Source organism: Zootoca vivipara, chromosome 1 (assembly GCF_965207765.1).
Source record: "Zootoca vivipara chromosome 1, rZooViv2.hap1.1, whole genome shotgun sequence".
Classification (NCBI taxonomy): domain Eukaryota; kingdom Metazoa; phylum Chordata; class Lepidosauria; order Squamata; family Lacertidae; genus Zootoca; species Zootoca vivipara.
The window spans coordinates 126,863,780-126,888,007 of NC_142582.1; the positions used below are offsets into that span (position 1 = coordinate 126,863,780).

The 24,228-nt window shown below is 45.7% G+C and overlaps 1 protein-coding gene across 2 annotated transcripts in view; it reads right to left on the bottom strand.

Annotated features, from left to right (window-relative positions):
• Window positions 1-24,228, bottom strand: part of MNAT1 (MNAT1 component of CDK activating kinase) — a 124,863-nt gene that overhangs the window by 84,338 nt on the left and 16,297 nt on the right. The window contains exons 2-5 of one of the 2 annotated variants that reach the window (XM_035104252.3): window positions 8,116-8,268; window positions 7,042-7,115; window positions 1,683-1,786; window positions 613-753 (exon numbers count right to left, since the gene is read on the bottom strand). In XM_035104252.3, coding sequence (XP_034960143.1) covers window positions 613-753; window positions 1,683-1,786; window positions 7,042-7,115; window positions 8,116-8,268 — 472 coding nt within the window. The remainder of the gene's footprint in view (window positions 1-612; window positions 754-1,682; window positions 1,787-7,041; window positions 7,116-8,115; window positions 8,269-24,228) is intronic. The other variant, XM_088674091.1, reaches the window with a different exon arrangement.

The following is a 24,228-nucleotide window of genomic DNA, read 5'->3' on the forward strand; positions in this document are numbered from 1 at the left end:
TTCAAATATATGAAAGGATGTCATATGGAGGAGGGTGAAAGGTTGTTTTCTGCTGCTCCAGAGAAGCGGACACGGAACAATGGATTCAAACTTCAAGAAAGAAGATTCCACCTAAACATTAGGAAGAACTTCCTGACAGTAAGAGCTGTTCGACAGTGGAATTTGCTGCCAAGGAGTGTGGTGGAGTCTCCTTCTTTGGAGGTCTTTAAGCAGAGGCTTGACAGGCATATGTCAAGAATGCTTTGATGGTGTTTCCTGCTTGGCAGGGGGTTGGACTGGATGGCCCTTGTGGTCTCTTCCAACTCTAGGATTCTATGATCATTGGGCTTTGGTGGTTATGTGGATGTCCCATCAAAAAGTGACTGAACAAAGCATGGCGATGATGATGATGATGTAATTATTTATTCCCTGCCCATCTAGCCGAGTTTCCCCAGCAACTCTAAGTAGCCTAGTGTGGGAATATCACCTTTCTGGGAGTGGGTACTTAAGAGAAGGTCATTGGTCTTTGGTGGCATGATATGGGAATAAGCCAGACAAACAGAGAGAGAGAGAGAACCTGCCCATTTCCGTATTAAGTAATTGAGATGCCCTTCTGGGTGCTTCATCACCTACCAGCTTATCGAGAAGGTCCTGCTTGTTCTTCCTCTTCAGCATCTGTTGCATTTGCCCCTCCTTTTGTATAAGAAGCCGCCTGATCTCGCTTTCCTGCCGCTCAACCTCCAGAGCCTCTTCCAGCTCCTCTTGCTCTCGGGACTAAGAGAGAGAAAACAGTGAGCACTTGGGAGGTGAAGCCTAAGAGAAGGGTATCTCAACAAGGACCATCGCAGCAGAAAAACAAAGGGGAAGAGCAAGCCTCTGACTGAGCCATTGCGAGGTTTCAGAACATCACAAAGGCTCGTTCTCCAGAGGTGGCGAACTTGTGCCTAGGCTGTACCACTTCAGACCACCCTTGCAGGGCGGGCAACGTGATGGAATGCAACTCAACACAAACAAGCAAAAAGGTTTGCCTCCAGATAGGAAGCTAGCATATCCAGGGGGGAGAATCCAGCCTGAGATGCTAGTTTTCTATGTAAAGGGGTTTTAAAAATTATTTTTTGAGTAGAATTCGCTGGGTCCCCTCCATCACCCACTTGCAATTTGAAGTGACAGAGGTCGGTCACGCACGCACACAAAATAACTCAGAACTAAGCTGAGTCTCAAATACTCTAAAGCAGCCAAGGAATTGCTGTCTCCTTCCTCAGTATGTTTAGAATGATGTGTGGGCTAAGCTTCAGACTTGCAAAACAGCAACAGGTACTAAAGCACAACTCCCTCGCATGTCTCCTTACTCATTCTGAATATGGGTGCCAGCTCAGCTTCCCTGTGTGTTTGCTCTAATTACAAGACAGACTCAGAATGCTACATATAAAATTTAAAAAAAACCACTGCATATAGTTTTTGTTTTTGTTCTCCAGCCCAAAGAACATGCCTTAAATTTGTTCAAACTTAGCTTGCTTTCTTTAAGCCACTACTTTACCCATTCAGAAGACTGTCTATAGCAGACTAAGGCTTTCTCTACTATTTTAGATACTAGACAGAACTAGGGCTTTTTTTTATTTAAAAAATTCCATTGTTTCTTTTGGCAAATAATCCAAAGAAGAACTGTAAACAAAACAAAAAAAAGCCAACCCTAAGCAACTTACCAGTTTGATCTTATTTTTCTGAATGACTTCCTTGTTTTCTTTCTGATACATCTCCATCTTCTTTCTTGTGTTTTCTACATCAATGTTGTTGGTTAGGTTGAACACTAGATCAATGTTTTATAAATTAGCAGCGGGAAGAAAAGAAGCAAATCATTACTCTTACTCAAGGACAATGTTTTCTAAAAATATATTCCCACCTTAAAATTAAGACTCAGTTTCTATCATCAGAAATCTTAATTTCTGCAACTATTCCCCCGCACCTCATAAATTGTAAAGATTTAAGTAACAACATGCCTCATGCATAATTATACATAGTGCTTTTTTCTGGCGGGACGCAGGGGTACGCATACCCCTAAACATTTTGTGAATCTAAGTTTGGCCACATTGAGGAGCAGTATTTCAATGTGAGTAGGAAAATGAGAGTACCCCTAAACATTTTTTTAGAAAAAAGCACTGATTATACACCATAGATGTATTTAATTTTCTAGTTTATCCTGGTTGCGAGACAATTGTTCACAAAAAGGCAAGCACAAAGGGATTTGAGCGCGAGCGACACAAATTCAAATGCAACGTTTGATATCTGCATTAAGCAGAGCAGCAAACCTTTTGAACTGCACTGATTTTCTTTAGCAAATAGGAAGGCAACAGACAAGCTTTCATCTTCAGTTCCTAACTGGCATATTCAGGTTTTTAACAAGCTTGTCCACAGACCATAAGCCAGGTCATCAAACCTCCCACATTGACCCTATGTGCCTCGTGACCTGTGCATTCTTCTCTGCCCTAGCACCCTTGGCCTCATTGGCTTAGCTACTCTGATGTCAAAGAAGGACTGGGCAGCCAACAGCTCAGCAGCTTAGTACTAATGGAGGGGCGAGGGCGGGAGTGCTTGGGATTTTCCTGTTTGATTGTTCACAGGATACCACTGGCTAGCATTCAGAGCCATTGGCTGGAAACAGACAGGAAACACTTCATACGGTAGCTGCCAAGTTATCCCTTATTTTAAGGGATTTTCCCTTATGCTGAATAGGCTTCCTCGCGAGAAAAGGGAAAACTTGGCAGCAATGCAACACTTGCATTTATGTATGAAATGGGATATAAGACTGCCAGCATTTGTGTATGATTGGTCCTATAAAAAAAATGGGTTCTTCCTATTTCAAATGGGGTTTATATTTTCTTTTCCAAGCTAGGAGTACACATTGCCGGCCTCAGCTTCTACGCAGGGTTTTTTTGGGGGAGGGACATAAATCAGGGCTGGGGAACCTCAAGCTGGAATGTAGCCTAGTATACAACAGTTAGGTGTCACCCTAACCCTAACCCACCATTAGCATGACACACACACACACCCAGACAGCTGCTCAAGAGGGAATGTGGCATTAGGGCCCCAAAAAAGCATTTTTAAGAAATAAAAACTAAGCCAAGCCTTGTTATATTGCAGGAAAAACTTTGGATACCAGTCGCTGGGGTTCACAAGTGAGATTGGACTATTGAACTCAGGTGAAATAAGTGAGATTAGACTATTGCACCCAAGTGCAATATGTAAGTGGGCTTTCCAGAAGAGGCACCTTGTTAGCCATTGCGAGAAAAGGAAGCTGGACTAAATGAGCCTCTCTGGCCTGATCCACCTACAGGGCTGCTCCACTTACGTACTTATGAACAGGTGGCTGTTTTGCAGGGATTTAAAAGAAGCCTCTTTTTTGCATTCAGACAGAAGCATACTGTACGTTTCCAAACAAGAACGTGCCCACAGGGGCCGGGAGAGCAAAAAGGAAAATAGACTAGTGTGCAGCCACTCTTTATCTCCTGGTCCATCTCTTATTGGCTGGGCTTTAGACATCTGTCAAAATATAATACAAAAAGCCCATTGTTTCTGAAGCCCAAAAGGTTTACTGCTCTTTGAATAGCAATCCCACTTCTGAAAAGCCAGACTTTCTTCCGCGGAGAAAGAAAAATGCTCTGAATGGAAAGGAAGAAGCATTTTCCAAGCCACTATCCAAAAAGGGAGGGGAGTGGCGTGATGCTAGAACTGCAGGTGAACTACTATGCCATAGCTCAGGGCCACAAGCTCAGTGGTAGAACATCTGGCTAAAGCCCTGCATCTCCAGCCAGGACTTGGAGAGAACCTTGCCTGAAACTCTAGAGAGTGGCTGCCAGTCAGTGTGGACAATACTAAGCTAGATTGTCATGGTTATGATTGGATAGATAGAAGATAGGGTGCAGCAGAAGGGGAGAAACAACAGCTCCATGGAAAAAGGAGCGTGAAGCCAACAAAAAATGAGAGAGAAGACGAATCTGTGTTTTGACTGTATATGTTTAAAATATTAAAACTTAATAAAATATAATTGGGGGGGAACCCACTAAGCTACCGGTTGATGGACCAGTGGTCTGATTCAGTACTGTATAAGGCAACTTCCTACATTACTATATTTCTGAGCTGCACTGATTTTTCAACCTGCTACTGCAGCCAAGGAAGGCCTCAAATTTAAGACTTGGGCACCCAGTTCCACAAAACCTCACTGTCTGGGTCACCTCGCCAGAAGAAGGAGCCACTGGGCTTCTATCCAAGGTACCTGCAGCTTACAGACTCACAAGTTGTCAGGTGACACAAGGGACCAACACACTCCACGTGGCCCTAAAAACAGGGTCTGGGAACCTGTGGCCCTCTAGATGTTGCTGGACTCCAGCATCGCTGATTATTGCCCATGCTGGCTGGGGCTGGCGAAAATTGGGAGCCCATCAATGGGCAGTGAGTCCTACAAGACCTGCCCCCTGTTTTGTCTGGCTTGGGAGGGTAGGATTTGGACTGACTCCAACTGCAAAGGCGGCATCTGCTTGTCCAAAGATACTTACAGGCCACCAGGGTGAGGCTGTTGCTGGCGTCAAGACAGTTTTGAAGGTGCATTGGCTTTTTGCTACTAACTTGATTGTATTCCTGTAAATTTGGTTGCTAGATCAAGAGAGAGGGAGAAGGAAGGAGCTACCCAGCCGCAATTCCTGCCTCGAGTAGAGACTCCGCGGTTACAGGGAGCCACCGAGACTGGGAATGGGACTGTCCCACCATCAGAGGGGAAAGGTAGCCAAAAGGGAAGGCAGGCATCCAGCCGCCAGAGGAGTCGCAGCTCTATCGCTTCCTGGAGTTTTGATGGCTGTGCTTCGCAATACATTGCCAGCTCAATCATTTTGAAATGGTTCTCACAATGCGGTCTGCAAACCGGTGTTGGACGAGGTGTCGCCAGCCCTACTTCCAATAATGGGCAATAACTACTCTGGCAGCACTAGTAACACTTTGTAATGCCCAAGTCACCTTGACTACTTTAATGATATAGTTTCCTACCACTATCAAGGCTGGCACGATTGTACAATATGCTCAGCCACTAGGGAGTTTTCCCCTAAATGAAAAGCTGGCTACATCTTTTCCAGGCATATTTTTATTTTACAACATTTTTATTCTGAATCTTTTGACATTAAAAGCAGAGGAAACCAACAAAAAAGTACAATGAACCAATAAATAATAATAAAAAAGCAAGGGGGGGACACACACAGCCCAGGGTAAGCCAATGAAGCAAACACACAGTTTAATAAAGCTAATCCTTTAATGCTCCTTGGAACAAAAAGGTTTTAACACTCGGTAGAGATGTGGGACAGAAAACTTTCCACTGCTTTATTTTTCCATAGAAAATTTTCCATTTCGTGAGTTCATTAGTAACAATGAACAGGTGCCAATTATAAATACAGCAAGGGACAAGCTTGGCAGCCCACAAAATACAAGTAGAATCATATAATTGTAGAGCTGGAAAGGACCCTAGGGTCATCTAGTCTAACCCCCTTGCAATGGAGGAATCACAGCTAAAGAATCCCCAAAAGATGGCCATCCACCTACTGTTTAGAAACCTCCAGTGAAGGACAGTCCAGCACTTTCTGTCTGTTCCACCACTGAACAGTTCTTAACGTTAGAATAAACAAATTAAATTAATTCACTCCCTAGGACATCAGGGGGGAATTCCAATGCAATCTGACAATTTTCTGTTGCAAATTACATGCAAATTAGTCTAATCTGCATAGTGGGGAATCAATTCAAAAATGTTTTTTTAAAAAAACACCTAAATCACTGACCCTGGGACATAAAGCAAAAGTAACGCACCAGACACATGGATGGGTCTACATAAATAAATGCATTATAAGGAACACTCCTGTCTGTTCTCATTTTCTGTGCAATGGAAATTCCATTTCAAACCCTGGGTCTATTTGTGTTTGTTTGTTTGTTTGCAACCCCACGTTTCTCCAATGCAGGACACAAGGAGGCTCATGACATAAATTAAAAACAGATAAATCAAATAAAAAAACCCATCAATTATCAATATTAAATAAAAAAGTTACCATACTAAAAGTAGTACTAAATAAAAAAACCTCTAAAATAATTTAAAAGCACAGCAAAAGGGGATGAAAGAAAAGCAGAAGGGACATCAGTCAAGCCTCCTTCAGAAGGGAGCTCCACCATCTGGAAGCAGCCACTATTGTCCACTCCTGCATTATGTAACTGTATCCTTGGATAGCTCAATTGGTAGAGCATGAGACTCTTAATCTCAGGGTTGTTGGTTCGAGTCCCACCTTGAGCAAAAGGTTCCTGCAATGCGGAGGGTTAGAGTATTTGATCCTTGGGGCCCCTTCCAACTCTACAATTCTGCCCAGCAACCCTCTGGGGTGGCTGATTTCTCTTTCCTCGCCAACATTTTCAACTCAGCTGCCACTCTCTTGCCCTACCCCACCCCACCCCCAAAGAAGTATGAGCTCCCCACAAAAGCTAGAGAGCCCTCGGGCAATGGCATCTGCAGACCTGAAATCCAAGCAGAGAGAGAGAGAGAGAGAGATCCGGGCCTCCCTCGCTCTACATTAGCACCATAAAAAACCGTTCCCAAAGTGGTATGCAAGGTCAAATGCTTCAAAGCGCTCCAAGCTACTGTACTTGAAGAAGTGAGAGGATGAAAAAGGGGCCATATGGCTTGTGTCACAGTAAATAAAGCCAATGGAAGCACAGATTAAGAATCCCCCCTTTCTTTTTTATTTGATCTCCCCACCCTCTCCATTTCTCCAACATCCCTAGTGCCTTGACAAAGCGTTTTCTTCTTTGGGCGAATTTGCTCCCTGCGTCTCCCACCGACTCCTTGCAACCCTGACAGATAAGAGACAAGACACGGCGGCCCAGTTGAAGAGTTCCCGATTAAAAATGTAAGGAGAAAGCCATTAGATAACTATTGGGTACCAAGATAGAGACCCGATGAAAGAGATTCAGCTTTAATATTCTGCGGGGCCTGCGAGAGACGAAAGCACACCACGCACCAAATATGCATGCAATAGGACTTACCAATTTCTTCAACTTCTTCTAGGAAATCATTATACTCCGTTAGACTGCGGAAGTCATCCTCTCTTTTGTTGTATCTGTGAGAGAAGAGGGAATAAAATAAGCGTTGTGCTTGCATGCAATCGAGCCAAGATGACAACGCCTGATGCTTCACCATTCTTCCTGAGGGTCCAAGCACCCTGGGTGCATTTGAACTGAGCTCTTGAGCAAGGTCCAGTCAGTCCAGCATCCTGTTCTCGCAGTGGCCAGTCACATGCGAGACACATGGGAAGCCTGCAAGCAGGACCTGAGTGCGAAAGCACTCTCCCTACCTGTGATTCCCAGGTGATTCAGAGATAAAGTGACTCTGACTGTAGACACAGAACACAGCCAGTTTAGAAGCTAGTGAAAATATTTTTCCTGAAGCACAGCAAGGATTGAGATCCGAAGGGCATTATAGCACCACTAAGACAAATAATAATAATAATTAATAATAATAAATTTTCATTTATACCCCGCCCTCCCCAGCCAAGGCCGGGCTGTGATTTTGAGTGTAAGATAAGCTAGAGAAGCCTTTGCCAGATGTTTTGGACTGCTGCCAGCTGGTGGGAATTGTAACCTCAAACATCTGGAGGGCCAACCATGCAGTTAGAACTGTTGTCTATTATATTTTTAAAAGCTGTTTCATAAGCACTTGTTAAAACACAAATATCTGTAAATTAAGTATTGCCGTTGGTGGCTCCCCTAAGTTTGAATGTTGACAATCCAGCTTTTAAATCTTCCAACCTATTTGGTAAAAGTTCTCAGCCCCTTTTAAGGAACTGAGAGGGTCGTTGTATGCAGTCATCGACCATACATGCAATTTAACTATATTCTCTAAAACAAGCAGGTGATGAGATCACTGGCAACTATCAAAATCTCCATTTGGTCTGTCTCCACCATAAGATGCCTTTCTTATATTCGGCTTGTATCTCGGGAGATCAACTCGGCAAACAGTTTAAACAGACACCCTTCCACAAGCACAACCAAAGGGAATCTGCCCTTGACCGGCGGGGCAATGGAGGCGGCCTCCCTTATTTGGGGCTTTGGGACACTAACATTTTCAACACCTTCTTCCGGATTTCCACCTCCTTGTCAACAGCTGGGTCCTCAAAGAGCTGCACTCTGAAGTTGCTCTTCCGCAAAGGGGTGTCACACTCTTGGCAGTTCCCAGCCCCTCGGACAAACAGCAGCTCCACGCAGCTTTCACAGCTGAAAGAGAGAAAGCAGCTGAATGCAGAAACTGGTGCTCTATTTATTTTTTTAAAAGAAAGAAAGAAAGAAAGAAAGAAAGAAAGGTGGAGAAATACCACTTCAGCCTCACATAGTTGCTGCTGAGGGTTCTTGCATTTGTTTCCTGCTCTTTAGGATGGCTTTTTTGAGGGTGCATTCTGAAAATGGTTTGAAAACTTCAGCTAGTGCAGAATTCAGCAGCCAAGTTGCTCACCGGGGCAAGATGGTTTGAGCATATTACACTGCACTGGCTACCAATTCATTTCCAGACCCAACTCAAAGAGCTTGTTTTGACCTATAAAGCTTTAAATGGCTCAGGACCGCAATACCTCAAGGACCCGCCTCTTTCCATATGAATCTACTTGGGCCCTGAGATCATCTTCTGAGGCCCTCCTTCGTGTGCCTCCTCCTCGAGAGGTCCAGAGGGCTGCAACACAAAAACGAGCCTTTTCTGCAATGAGTCCCCAGGGAGGTTAGGCTGGTGCCTTCATTAGGCGCCAGGTGAAAATGTTCCTCTTTAACCTAGCCTTTGGCTGATGGACATCCAATGCCCTTTTAAAATATGTCATGGAAGGGGGGGGATTATTGGGTTGTTTTTAGTTTTTAATTATGTGTTTTCTGTTTTTTTTAATATTGCGATTGTCTGTTCTGAACCACCTTGAGATCTACAGGTATAGGGCAGAATACTAATTTAATAAAACAAAACAAATTCTGCAACATGTCATTGGTGCATTAAGTATTGTCATGGTGGTCCAATTTATATTGGGCTGTCCACACATCATTAAGAACGTAAGAGCCTGGTGGATCCAGCCAATGGTCTGTCTAGTCCAGCATCCTGTTCTCACAGTGGTCAAGCAGAGGCTCCATTGGGAAACCATGAGCAGCTCTCCCCTCCTGCGATTTCCAGCAACTGGTTTTCAGAATCACTACTTCCTCCGACCCTTGACCCTTGCCAGCCACCCTGAGTGCAACGTGTAGAAAAGTGGGAATTAAATGTAGTTTAAATAAATGAATTAATAAAGGAAGAGGGTGTGCAGTCTAAAGAAACAATCACAGACCACATTGTGATTGACTGTGAGGCTGCCCTGGAGTGATGGCAAGCTCCTCTTCCATAAGAGGCTGTTATGCGCCATAGATTTTGCGGCTGATTTCGCAAAGGCTGACCCAACCATATAACAAAACGCTCCTCACCCCTGATCTACAAGGTTAGGAAATGAACGACAACGACTAGTTTTAAATGAAGGTCAGAACAAGCGAGTTGGACTGGATTTTCAGAAGGAAGCAAAACTTCTTGAAATACGTGAATAAATGTACTCAGGCTATTACAAACTAAGGCAGCAACAACAATAACAGCCACTTTGGCCTGGGGGTTGAGGGGTGAAATGAGATAACCAATGCTGCGCAGGTCAGAAATCCCTGTTTTACAAAGGAAATCTCCACAAAGAGCTTAGGGCGAACGTATGAAAACCAAGGGGTTTTGCACAGTTTGCAAATCATTGCTAAACTTCAGGTTATTTTTTTTTAAGGAAAGGGGGAAAAGGGTTGGTGGAAGGATGGCATTTAGGACTGAGAAAGGCCTACAGTCAGTGTAGACCAGGCATCCCCAAACTTCGGCCCTCCAGATGTTTTAGACTACAATTCCCATCTTCCCCGACCACTGGTCCTGTTAGCTAGGGATCATGGGAGTTGTAGGCCAAAACATCTGGAGGGCCGCATTTTGGGGATGCCTGGTGTAGACAATACTGGCTTGGTTAAACACATCATGGTAAGCCAGAATGGAGTTTATCATGACCACGCAAGCAGGTTGGCAGCCAAGGAGGGAACAGCTTGTCCCAACTAGGCTTTTCTCCAGGCTTAATGGGTCAGAGTGGGAGGAGAGCTAAGCCAACACATAACACAGCGGATCATCTGAACTTAGGATCGCAGTTAAGGTGTCTACTCCTTAACCACACCTTCTAAAAACTATTTTTATATTGGACATTAGCATCCAAAGATGTGCTCTACGGGAAGTTGGCTTCAGGTACCAGGCACATTGGCAGACCAGCTCTGCTTTACAAAGATCATAGAATCATAGAGTTGGAAGAGACCACAAAGGCCATCCAGTCCAACCCCCTGCCAAGCAGGAAACACCATCAAAGCATTCCTGACATATGGCTGTCAAGCCTCCGCTTAAAGACCTCCAAAGAAGGAGACTCCACCACACTCCTTGGTAGCAAATTCCACTGCCAAACAGCTCTTACTGTCAGGAAATTCTTCCTGATGTTTAGGTGGAATCTTCTTTCTTGTAGCTTGAATCCATTGCTCCGTGTCTGCTTCTCTGGAGCAGCAGAAAACAACCTTTCTCCCTCCTCTATGTGACATCCTTTTATATATTTGAACATGGCTATCATATCGCCCCTTAACCTTCTCTTCTCCAGGCTAAACATACCCCCAGTTCCCTAAGCCATTCCTCATAAGGCATCGTTTCCAGGCCTTTGGCCATTTTGGTTGCCCTCTTCTGGAAACGTTCCAGCTTATCAGTATCCTTCTTGAACTGGGTGCCCAGAACTGGACACAGTACTCCAGGTGAGGTCTGACCAGAGCAGAATACAGAGGTACTGTGAACGAGGTACTACAGATGTCTGCGAACGTAATGTATGAAGGCTGGCAACATCAACCCCGCCCTGCAGGCGACCGCAGTGCCTAGACAGACAGGTTGTGCATCCACAGGAGTGACCAGAGGAGGAGGAATGACCGCTGGGAGGAGCGCAGAGAGAAGAAATGCCATGGTGCATCTGCAGCAGCAGCACCGGACGCCTTCATCTGCCTCAGCTGCAACAGAACCTGTCTCTCCCATATCGGTCTCTACAGCCACAGAAGGTGTTGCAACCTTCCAACAGTTTGACGTCACCCCCAAAAGCGCAATCCTCCATTGTTTCCAGAGACAGACAGGTGCCAACACAGAATTTTCATATATTTGTTGTTGTTGTTGTTTAGTCGTTTAGTCGTGTCCGACTCTTCGTGACCCCATGGGCCATAGCACACCAGGCACTCCTGTCTTGCACTGCCTCCCGCAGTTTGGTCAAACTCATGCTGTGATTATTATTATTATTATTGCTGATGCTTTTATTGTGAAATTGCTTTGAGATATTTTATGGGTGGCGAGCCATAAATGGAATGAATGACTGAACAAACGAACAACCATTCCAAGCTACCACGTTGACCTAAAAATCCAGGGGCAAGGCAATTGCAACCTACTTCTCAGGAGCCACCACATGCATGCGAAGACACGGTCTGCCTTTGCGTGTCCTCCAAACACGACTGCAGAGCTAAATGGCACAATGGTCTCACTCTGCATAAGGAGGCTTCTTCCTAAGCTCCCATAGAAAGCTGAGGAGGAAAAGGTCACGGAAGAAAAGTGCTGGGAAACAAGGGCCGAGAGATTGTGTGGAGAAAGTCCGAGGGAAATATTTGCACCTTCCCGCTGACCACCACCTGCCACACTGCAGATACATGGCTGAAATGTCCTGTCTGTAGGTGTGGGATCCAAGTGAAAGAGAATGAAAGGTTGCCGATTCACACACACACACACACACACACACACACACACACACACACACACACCGGTTGTCTAGCAGCAGCAAAGCCCTGTTTGAGCAACACTGCGGTACATTTCGCTCAGGCTGCATGCCAGCGCTAAAGACCAGGACAAATAACTACAAAGACATTGTTGGCTAAACTGTCCCAGCCTGAAAAGGGGAACCGGAGTGTGTTGGGGGGGGGGCGGGTGAGAGAGAGGGAAATGGTTGGCCACAGCCTGTTCAACCCCAATAACCAAAGCCGGTCTCTTCTAGAATAGGTCCCTGGAGGGAGCAGGTTTGTTCCAACATCAATGCACACTTCTCTGCCAGAAATCTTGTTGCAGAGCCTGAAATTGGGAGAGGGACAGAGGGGGAGGCAGGCATGCTACAACTGGGTCTTTCTATGCCCACACACCACCACCACCACCCCCACACCCTTTCCCCCCCTCCAGCACGCTAAGGATATAAATAGGGCCCACTTTGGACAATAGGAAGTGACTGCAACAGGTGTAGCCATGCTTCCTTTGGCAGAGTGACATTTTTCCATAAAGGGCAGAGTTCCCATGCCTACAGAGCTCTGAAGCAGGACAACATCCAACAGGTGTGCTTTGCCCCACAGTCAAGTTAGGTGGACAGTGATTGGGGGTGTTGGGAGGCATGCTTAAGGAAACTTCTTTTATATATATATATATATATTCTTATGCCAGCTTTTAGGAGATAAAGAAAATAACCCGCCCAAGGCAGCTTGCAACTAAAAGACAATACACCCCAGCAATAAATTCATTAAAAGCTGATAGAAAAAGGCCAATTAACAGCCCACACACCCCAAAAACACAACACACAACCGTAACAAAAGTCTGCAGACTGCAGCTTTAAGGAAAAAGTAGTCAGGGGAAAAAGAACAGAGTCTTTGGGGTTTTCCAAGCCCTTAGCAGCGATGGGGCTGCCAGAGTGCAGCTGGCAAAAGGTTCCAGAGACCACTTTTTAAACAGACAGCTGCTCTGCCTTTCTGGGAAGAAGAGAAGGCCAACATTTACACACGCATACAGGATTGCAAGCAGACACAGGCATTACTAGCCGACAAAAATGTTTACTGCCCGTTCATTAGTCATTTGTGGCACAGGAAATATAATCATAATCATATACCATGATCAATGGTAGCAAAAGCTGCTGAAAGGTAGAGCTAGGGAAGATTTCCCCACCTGAAACCCTGGAGAGCTGCTGCCAGTCAGAGCAGACAACAGTGAAGTAGGTGAACCAATTGTCTGACTCAGAATAGGGGGGGGGTTCCTGTGTCCCTATGTTCCCTTATTAACTGAAAAATGGAGCGACTGCTCACACTGAGGTTGGGCGGAAAGCCTCTTCTACTCCTCCACTCCCAGCCCAGAAGCGGCAAGAGCTGGTGATTCAGGAAAGGAATGTGTATTAAAGGTATGGCTAATGTCTCCCGCACTGGGACTGCAATGACTTTCGCTGCTCAACCTAAATATTTGGATGGCAACTTAACTGTGTTCGAGACATCGCAAATAGACTTCGGGAAGATTATTTCAAATGTTTGTTCTACCCTCTCGGATAACATTAGAGTGCATGTTAAAGCAATACGGCTTGCTTGAAACTCAGCAGTTGTTCTGGGTCAGCTGCCTATAAAAACAGAAATGACGGTACAGCAACAAAAGGGCAGCGATAGGACAGGGCCGATTTCTACCAGAAATCGGTATTGGCAAGCTCCTGGGCAAATGAATTAAGCCTTTGCACAGCCGGACACCTCCATCTGTCCCAACTGCAACAAAACATGTCTCTCCCACATCCGTCTCTATAGCCACACTGGGCTATATGACAACAGTATGAGTTTGACTTCATCCCCAAAGGCACACTCCTCCATTGTCTCCCGAGATGGATGGGTGCCAGCAACACATCACAATATGCCTTTCAAGGACAGATCATAGCTCAGTGTAGATCACATGCTTTCTTAGTTCAATCCCTGACATATCATACTGGAATGAATGCTGGAAGAAGCAAAGATCACCAGTGTTGAAGCAATGATTCTTCAACATCGACTTCGTTGGACTGGTCATGTTGTGCGGATGCCTGATGATCGTCTTCCAAAGCAACTACTCTATTCCAAACTTAAAAATGGAAAGCGTAATGCCGGTGGTCAACAAAAGAGGTTTAAAGACTGTCTCAAGGCAAATCTTAAAAAGTGTAATATAAACACTGCCAAGTGGGAAACACTGGCCTGCGAGCGCTCCAGTTGGAGAACAGCCTTTACCAAAGGTGTCATGGGCTTTGAAGAAACTCGATCTCAGGATGCAAGGGAGAAACGTGCTAAGAGGAAGGCACGCTTGGCAAATCCACACCGTGATCAACTCCTGCCCATGAAACCAATGTCCCCACTGTGGAAGGACGTGTGGATCCAGAATTGGCCTCCACAGTCACTTACGGACCCACTGTTAAAACCGTGTTTATGGAAGACAATCTTACTTGGCTATGAGTGATTGCCAAAGAGAAAGAGATCATGGCAAAATTGACAGTAAAGCCTAAAACCCTTGAAGACCAGCCTTTGCCTATGTGGTACTTTCAAGATGTTCTGAACTACAACTCCCATCATCCCTGGCCACTGGCCATTGTGGCTGGGGCAGATGGGAGTTGTAGTCCAACCCTCTTGACGGTCCCGGGTTGGGAAAGGCTGAGGTAGACATTCCTGGTCTATATGGAGAAATGGCCTGACCTACTTTCTGGAAGTTTACAATGTTCCCTACAGGCCTGTCATCACCACACCTCAGACCAGAATTGTTCCTATCCCAACAATTTTTATATTCCTGGGGATGAGCCAGTGAGGCCCATATACAGGCCATTTGTTTTAAAAAGAGCTAATGCTCTATGAGAAAAGCAAGCACTTGCACAATATGTACGCACTGCCAGATTAAACACAAAATTTACCCAAGGTGCAAGAAGGACCACTTCAAACTCCATTAGCATGTAGGGCAAACAGATGTACTTAATGCATCCAAGTGAGGGGGGGGGGGAGAGAAAATGTCCACAATCTTTCAGTATGTCCTCCTGGCATGGGAGCGTTGGCAGAGGAAGGAAGCTTTTAAAAATGAGTAAGGATCGTTGCAAAAGTCTGCACCTTGGTCCCCCCGACACAGCACCTCCAGTTCATCCGAGACACAGTTCCTAATACCAGTTGCCTCTGGGCTGGCACAAGCCAAGACAAACAGCTTTGACAAAGGGCAAGTTGGGGGGGGGGGGGAATAAAGAACGCTGCTTCAAGGAACAGGCCAGTTCATTGCTCAACTTCCTGCACAGTGAGAAACTCACAACCTACCCTTCAGTCTGAGTGTTTTGTTAAGACTCTCAAGGGTCATACAGCTACCTACTTATTTCACCCACGCTGTATGAGAAAGACGCCCCACCCCTGCCCCCAAGGCACTGTTTTTTTTCTAAAGGAAAGGAAATCCATGCAACTCATGATGATTTTTGAGATTCCGTAATTCAGGGCTTGTCTACAACTAAGCACAATGCCAAAGGCGTGTCCATATTTACCTTTCTCATTCTCCCAAACAATTGAATCTGGATCTGCTTCCACACTTCCTTTCTACTCTGCATCAATATGGGAAGAGCTACGGCTTAGTGGGGGAAAGGTGGCAGTTTAATGGCAGAGCATCTGTTAGCATGCAAAAGGTCCCAGGTTCAATCCTCAACATCTCTTGAGCAGGAATGGGACTACCTGCTGCCTGAAGCCCCAGAGAGCTGCTGCCAGTCAGAGGAGATAATAATGAGCTAGATGGACCAATGGTCTGTCTCGATATAAGGCTGTTTTCCCTGATTCTAACTTCTCAAGTGCATCGCTCTCCAATGATACCATTTGTCTTGTGTTGTCTTTTCCTTACCCACTCAACAAAGAAGAAGAATGAAGGCTCAGAAGAATAATACAGTGGTACCTCTACTTATGAATAACTCTACTTACGAATGGAGCTCCATCCGCCATCTTGGATGCGGTTTAGATAGGATTTTTTCTACTTACGAATTTTTAGATAGGGTTGCTTCTACTTACGAATTTTTTCTCCCAATGCATTCCTATGGGATTCAACTTACAAATTTTTTCGACTTACGAATGTGCGTTCGGAACGCATTAAATTCGTAAGTAGAGGTACCACTGTATATGGTACTAGAAAAGGAGTTTTAAAAGGGGATCCAGTCTTTCACGTTGGGATTTGGTGGTCTAGTGAGATCTGAAAAGACTCAATGCTACAACCGCCTGTCAACTGAAAGCGCTTCTCCAAGGTCAGAGCTGCCCTTCAGCATATTTCAAAGTTCCCCTAACTTCCCAAGATTTCACAAAAGGCTTTGTTTTCTCTCCAAGCGCAAAAAAAGGTCGAGTCAGGGCTCTAGATCAGACCGCATGGAAAAATTTCACATCCCCGCAATGCTTTGCGTTCAAGTTCTTATCTAAAAATCTCGCTCAGAGTCAACTTTTGCAAAGTGAGGGCTATTCAGCTTCAACTTCAAGATATACAAGCATTGGGGGGGGGGGCAACACACTTTCTTTACTTTGATATTGCACAAAGCACTAAGCCAAGAGGAGCTGTATACCCTACCTGAGTGATGAGGCACCGAAGAGGGAGGGCTCTCCTTCCTTGGAGGTTTCTAAGCAGAGCTTGGATGGCCACCTGTCATGTTTGATGTGGTTGAGATTCCTGCATTGCAGGGTGTTGGAAAAGAGTGGCTGGGGAAACACAGCCAGATGGGCGGGGTATAAATGAAATTACCGGTATTATTATTATTATTATTATTATTATTATTATTATTATTAGCTCCCAAAAAGGAAAGGGAGAGAATTTCCAGCAGGGGCTTAACAGAAGGCTTATTAATAATTGGTTAACTGGAAAGTTTTGAAAAAACCACCCACCTTACTTGTACAACAGGTTGCACAACTTGTGACCTCTCAAGCCACAGGTCCCTTCCGTCCCCCTCCCCTGCCACATGCTGGTTTCTGTGGTCCCACACAAAGGGTGAACTGAACCCATATAAGGCTGTCAGTGGGCCTTGTTCCACTTCACAAGCCACTAGGGCTGGATGATATATCGATATATACAGACATACCTTGGTTTTTGAACAGCTTAGTTCTGGAACATTTTGGCTCCTGAACACCGCAAACTCGGAAGTGGCTATTCTGGTTTGCAAACTACTTTTGGAAGCAAGACGTCTGACGGGGCTTCCACAGCTTCCGGTTGGCTGTAGGAGCTTCCTGCAGCCAATCAGAAGCCGCACTTTGGTTTCCAAATGTTTTGGAAGTCAAACGGACTTCCAGAATGGATTCCGTTCCACTTCCAAGGTACGACTGTCCTACAAAGTGGAAACCAGCTCAGACATTCTGATATATCAGTACATCGTGGTGTTTAGCTGGTGCTGTATCACGAAGTTGAACACCAGATATCGCTCAGCCCAACAAGCCGCCAGCTGGCAAAGGCCCACTCTGTAGGAAAGGAAGGTTGGGTGCTTAAACCCAGCAGGCCAAACGAGGCTCCCCTCTTTATCTAGCCCTTGGGACTCTCTCTTGGAGACACTCCCAGCCACACTGGCCCACTGGGGTTTCTTCACACCCTCCTGGAGTGCTTTTTTGCCCACAATGAACTCTGGCAATGCTTCTTGAGGGTGCCTACGTGTGTGTAGAAATCAGCCTATCATGCAAAAGTAATATCTGCTTAATTGCCCAACCCATTTTTGCCTGCCCATCACAGGCATGTGGCCCTCAGACGATCTCCCAGCAGGGAATGGAGACCCTGGAGCTGAGAAAAGTAGCGGTATCTACCCCCCATGGTCCAGAACATACCTCTTGCTAAACGGATGCGGCAACATTTTCGAGCGGGCGCCTGAGGGCCACATAAAGCACCTTCAGAGGCCCTCTCTCCAGCTATACGCCATATGTCACCCGCCCCTGACGTAATTCGCTCCATCCATTATTGGCAGCGGCACCCACTCCCCTGCCATATGCCACCCTTGCCTAGGGGGAAACCCTTTGACTCCCGTCAATCATCATTAGCAATCTCAAGCTCTCACATGCCTTCTTTTAAACTCTGTGATTTCAAAGACTCTTTTCATAAATCTTTCAGATCCCCATTAAGGAAACCCGCTTCCTTAATTTTCTGGCTTTTATCTAGAGCCGAGCTGCTTTCAACCTTCAGAAACCACACGCAGCGGGGCGGACAGGGAGTGGGGTGCGGGGAGAGAAAGGTGCAAGGATTTGCACTGTTACGTCAAGCTTCTAAAATAGGAGAACAGGGCTTGGTGTAAGAATGTGTCTCGCCTTCCCCTCATGTTCTTGCAAAAGGGCAGGCAAGACTTGAAAAGAGCACTGGGTGAAGTTACACAGGAATATTTCCGGCTTCTCTATGCTAATTTTCTTTTAGAAGTATACTATGGCACTAAAGAATATGAAAAATAAAAATGGGTACCGCCGTATCCTACACAGGAGTTCTGAACTCAGAAGTCTGATCAACACCGAGGGACGATCCAATCTTATTATTTTTTAAAGAAAGATCTCTGTTTGGCCAATCCACCAAATGTCATTCACAACAGGGGCACCCTATAAATACCTGGGCGACTGAAAACCAAAACTGCAATTACTGCCAGCAGACAGCTTGGAAAAGGCACACAACCCTTTACGAAACCCATGTCAGTGTTTGCATGTGCAGTTCCAAAAAAGGTTTCAAAAAAGGCGGCAGATGAAATCCTTGGCATGTGCAGCAGAAATGGACTGCCCCACCCCGGGTGCTTCACTCCTTAGCCCTAATCCAGTTCCATGCCACCCACATGTCCCATTTCATCTTTCTTTCTCTCTCAAGAAGTTTCAGAAGTGGAATCCAAAATAGGTCTTGGTTCCCTGTAGGTCAGGCAGCCACTCTGTTTTTCTGGTGGGATGCCAACAATTTTTGTAGCTCAGGAATTTGAAGAAACAAAAGGAAATCAGTGCAGTTTTGAAATCAGTGGTTAAAATCAATGCAGCTTTTAAAGGTTCAATCTACTGCAGGCATAGGCAACCTTGGCTCTCCAGATGTTTTGGAACTACAACTCCCATGATCCCTAGCTAACAGGGCCATTTAGTTCCAAAACATCTGGAGAGCCAAGGTTCCCTATGCCTGGTCTACTGTCTTGATTCAAAATGGTATCTAAACAGAAACACCTGCTTCTCAGGAACAGGATCTTAGGAGATGTTGTTGTTGTTGTTTAGTCGTTTAGTCGTGTCCGACTCTTCGTGACCCCATGGACCATAGCACGCCAGGCACTCCTGTCTTGCATCCAAATGCATAGCAAACAAACAGCTTTCCAAAATATATAGCAGATTTGTATGTATGTAAACTGCCTGGGAGGTCCTTGCCCTGAAAGGTGGCACCGAATTCTTAAAACCACATAGATAACCTCTGTTTTTCATTGCTGGTTTGTTTTTTAAATGCGAGTCTCTCGCACATTTATTTACCTATTTCCATTTTGTTTATGAATCGTTTCCTATGAAACAACTCAAAGCGATTTAACAATTAAAAAACATCAGCGTTGAAATACACACAGAGGGCTATGTCATATGTTTAACAACTGTTCCAAATCCAACACAGATTCAGACTGGGATTTAAAAAAAAAAATCTTCACTTTAAAAGGCTGGTTGAAAAAAGGAAAGTTTCCAACAGGAGCTGAAAGGACTGAAGAAATTGTGGCAACAGGGTAAGTACCACTACACTTAAAGTCCTGATTCCAACATCATACAGAACAGACATCCCGGTGTGATGGTATCTCACAGTGGTCGGCTGGGTATATAAGGGGTGAGATGATATTTTAGGTATCCCAGCCCCAACGTAGCAGGACCCAGCTTCCTGACCCCAAAAATCCCTGCTCACCACAGTGCTTGCAGAAGCGTTAAATGGACTCTACCGCTGCTTCTGCATCAGGATTCCCAGTGCATTGCCCTGCGGCATTGGGAAGCTAGATCAGCAACACAGCTCTACCTGCATCATCACGCCGCCAGCGGCTACTGTGTTTAGGTCTCTGTACAACAGGCTTCAGGCACCAAGCCCGTTGGAAGACCAACTCTGCACTACAAAGATGTCTGCAAACATAATATAATAATAATATAATAATTTATTATTTATACCCCGCCCATCTGGCTGGGTTTCTCCAGCCACTCTGGGCGGCTTCCAAACAGAACATTAAAATACAATGATCTATTGTATTCATGAAGGCTGACAACATCAACCCCCGCCAGGTGGAGAATCCCATGCGGATGAACTCAAGTGCCTGGAGACAGACAGTCAGGATTGTGCATCCACAGCAGTGAGCAGAGGAGTAATGACCGCTAAGAGGAGCGCAGAGAGAAGAACCGCCGTGGCGCATATATTTGCCCCAGCTGCAACAAAACATGTCTCTCCTGTATTGGTCTCTACGGCTACAGCAACCGTCCAATAAGTTTGGCTTCACCTCCAAAGGCACACTCCTCCATCGCCTCCCATGACAGACAGATGCCAACAACAACACCAGGACCGAGACCTTGAAGCTAACTGGAAGCCAGTGTTTAACACAGGGGTAAGAAAGCCAGGGTACAAAACTAAAAAAAAAAAAAGGCTGTTGAAAGGGTTCTCCCACCTCACACACACACATGTAGGCTTTCTAGGGACCTTCATGGCATAGCTTCTCTGAGGCACTCTCCCTCGGCTGCTGCCTCTTAGTTCTCCCAGGGGCTCCTTACTTGTCTTTTGAAAGAAATCTACTCTGCAAAAGACATCCGAAAGTTGCTTGGGAAAATATATTGCTTCATATCTCGTTTCTGTAAATTCAGCTACTATATGTTCTTATTGATTGCCCTTTTTTATTTAGGCCTGATGTACTGGTCTAAGGAGACATTCGCATTCAATCAAGTTGGTTATGTACAGTCTCCAAGGGCTTATGCGGGCGCTCATCACCAAAAGCAGGAAGCAAGCGGAGACACGTCAGCGACTCCCGGTGGCCATTTGAATTAGAGAAGTCCATAGCTCTCAGCTGCCTCAAGCTCCAGCTGTTATCCCCCCTTGCAGAGGAAATATATGGTCCTGTACTTTGGATGTTATGCCAGAAGCTGGGAACCGGAAGCACAAACCCTGTACTCGAGGAAAGCGTCCAATTTGGCCATTTCCCGAGGAAGTGGGAATATTCCTGCAGGTGTCCCTAGACTCTGATAATGTCTGAATGGAGGAAAGAGAGATGTGTAAGTTTTGCCTACTGTACAAAGGTAATATTTTCATTTGTTGCTCCACCTACTTTTTGCCTCTGGCCCCGCCCATCACAGGCATATGCCCCCCCCGCCCCGCTGGAACGATGCCCAGGAAAATGCAACTCTTAAGCTGTACAGTCATACCTTGGGTTGAGAACCTGATCCATGCGGGAGGCACGTTCGCAACCCGCAGCATTCGCAACCCGCGGCGGCGCACGCGCAAGACGCTATTCGGCGCTTCTGCAGATGCGCACGATGTCATTTTGCATTTCTGCGCATGTGCGAGTGCCGAAACCTGGAAGTAACCCGTTCCGGTACTTCTGGGTACGGAGCGGAGCGCAACCTGAAAACGCGCAACCCGCAGCGCTCGCAACCCGAGGTATGACTGTAAAAGGTTCCACACCCCTTGTACTACAGGAACCATCCCAACGTTTCATTCTGCTCTGGAACTATAAAAGAAAAGGCAGTAATCCATCAATCAAGTGTTTAGAGCAGTGGTTCCCAATGGTGGTCCGCAGACCCCATAACCTACCCAGGGGGTCATAGAATCATAGAGTTGGAAGAGACCACAAGGGCAATCCAGTCCAACCCCCTGCCAAGCAGGAAACACCATCAAAGCATTCTTGACATATGCCTGTCAAGCCTCTGCTTAAAGACCTCCAAAGAAGGAGACTCCACCACACTCCTTGGCAACAAATTCCACTGTCGAACAGCTCTTACTGTCAGAGGTGGAATCTTCTTTCTTGTAGTTTGAATCCATTGCTCCGTGTCCGCTTCTCTGGAGCAGCAGAAAACAACCTTTCACCCTCCTCTATATGACATCCTTTTATATATTTGAACATGGCTATCATTTTCATTTGTTGCTCCACCTACTTTTGCCTCTGGCCCCGCCCATCACAGGTATATGCCAGCCGCCCCGCCGGAACGATGCCCAGGAAAATGCAACTCTTAAGCTGTCTGTGGCACCATTCACATAACAAAAACTACCATAGGGATATTGAAATTTTCAGAAGTTGGGGGTCCATGGCTTGGCTTTTGGTTTAGAGCATTTGTACCCCTCACCCAAAAAGGTTCTCAGAGTGGCTTATACACAGTCAAAACAAGGAAGTCCCTACCCACAGGCATACAATCTAAAAAGCTTGACACACAAGAGGAAAGCGACAGGGAAGAGGAAAATAAAAACTGGGGAGCCAAGTTCTGAAGAGTTGTTCCTATAATGCTCGGCTGGCCCAGTTCAGGGGCAGAAGGTTCCTGGCAGAGCTGGCCTCTCCCGCTAGAGCCAAGAGAGTGAGCTCTACTTCTTAGCTCTCCGACTGAGGCGGAAATAGAAGCTCACTTCTCCCAGACGGTATGGGGAAATGGTTTATCATGCACTCAAAAAAAACAACCCCAACCCCTCCTCCGCTCTCCACACTCTGGAGTGTTTGCAAACATGATGAATGCCAGGGTGCGTTTCAGCATGCCATCCACATCTCCCCCCCCCCCCCCGAAAAAAGAAACTACTAGAGAAGCATCACCTGCTCCCTGGCACAAAAGGCTGAGTCACCTGTGTAGCATTCATTACCCTTTCAGAACCAGGGACACAAAGACACAATGTGCTTCTCAAAGGCGGAACGGCTCCCCCCCCCCCCCCCGCCGCCCCCCACAGCTGCACACACAAAAGTCACTTCCAGGGAAGAGACATTCCCAAAGCATGAAGAAGAGCATTAGATGATAATTTCAGGGTTGAGGTCAGTTCATATGGGGAGAGGCGGTCCTGAGCCATTTAAGACTTTATGGGTCAGTACCAGCACTTTGAATTGGGCCTGGAAACTAATTGGCAGCCAGTGCTGTCAGGCCACAACTGCTGTTATATGCTTAAACCGTCTGGCCCAGGTGAGCAACCTGGCCACTGATTTCTGCACCAGCTGAAGTTTCCGACTCAGCTTCAATTGTAGCCCCATGTATAACACGTTGCAGCAATCTAAATACCGTATAAACATCTTTGTATACAATTTTGCTTAACATGTTCATTTTGTTATCTTGTGGTTATCTTAGGTGTTAATAAAAACCTTATAACAAAAAATATATACTTTTTTTGCAAAGCAACATTCCCTAACATAATGCATCCACAGATGCTATTTTCAGTAATATATATGCATTTGTATGTGCACACTGCCCCATTTTTTAACACACTGCTTGGCTGAAGTGTGACCTTTGAAGGCTGGCTGTGTTTTGGGTCACGTCTTGTTTCAGAAAGTGTGAATTAGGTAGATTCACCTTTAAATGTGAACTTGATTGAACCCCACCCCACTCCAATTCCTACATCCATACCATATATTTAAAGCACACGGTTTCTCCCAAAGGATCCTGGGAACTGTCACTTACTCCGCAACAAGCTGCAATTCCCAGCATCCTTAAACTACAGTTCCCAGGATCCTTTGGGAGAGCCATGTGCTTTAAAGGTACAGTGCAGAGGTGACCTTAAGAGGGGTTCCATTATGAGCAGAGCTGCAATTCCATTAACAACAGTTGGCAACTACAGGTGAAGACAGGTAGCAGTGGGCAAGAATGTACTCAGTTCACACAGGGCAATGGCTGATGCCAAAGAGGCCTGGGCAGCATTCCACATGACATGAGTGTGCATGACCAAGAACATGTCCCAGAATCCCAGAAGTTAAAAAGCAGGGAGTTGGAGAGAAAAGGTGGTGAGCTCTCCTTTCTTGGAAGTTTTTGAGCAGAGGTTGGATGGCCATTTGTCATGGATGCTATAGCTGAGATTCCTGCATTGCAGAGGGTTGGACTAGATGACCCTTGGGGTCCCTTCCAACTCTGCGATTCTATGATTTCTATGATAGTTGATCTGTTTTAAATTTGCAACACAGATTGGCCCTAGTCTCCAGAGCCCCAGGACCACACTTTGAGATCTGCTGTAGTAGACACACACTTCAATACATCTTTTTTACATGCATTTATAATAAAATATGACTTGCAAGCTTGCATTTCTCCTTAATGCCTCATTCATCTTTTTTTATACTGACACCGAAAGAGGGTGGGCTGAATGTTGGGGAGGGGGAGGGGGAGAACTAGGCAAGTAGAAACATATGTATGATTTCTGCTAAGAAAAGAACAAACCTCCCATTTTGAGATTGCACTTGAGAT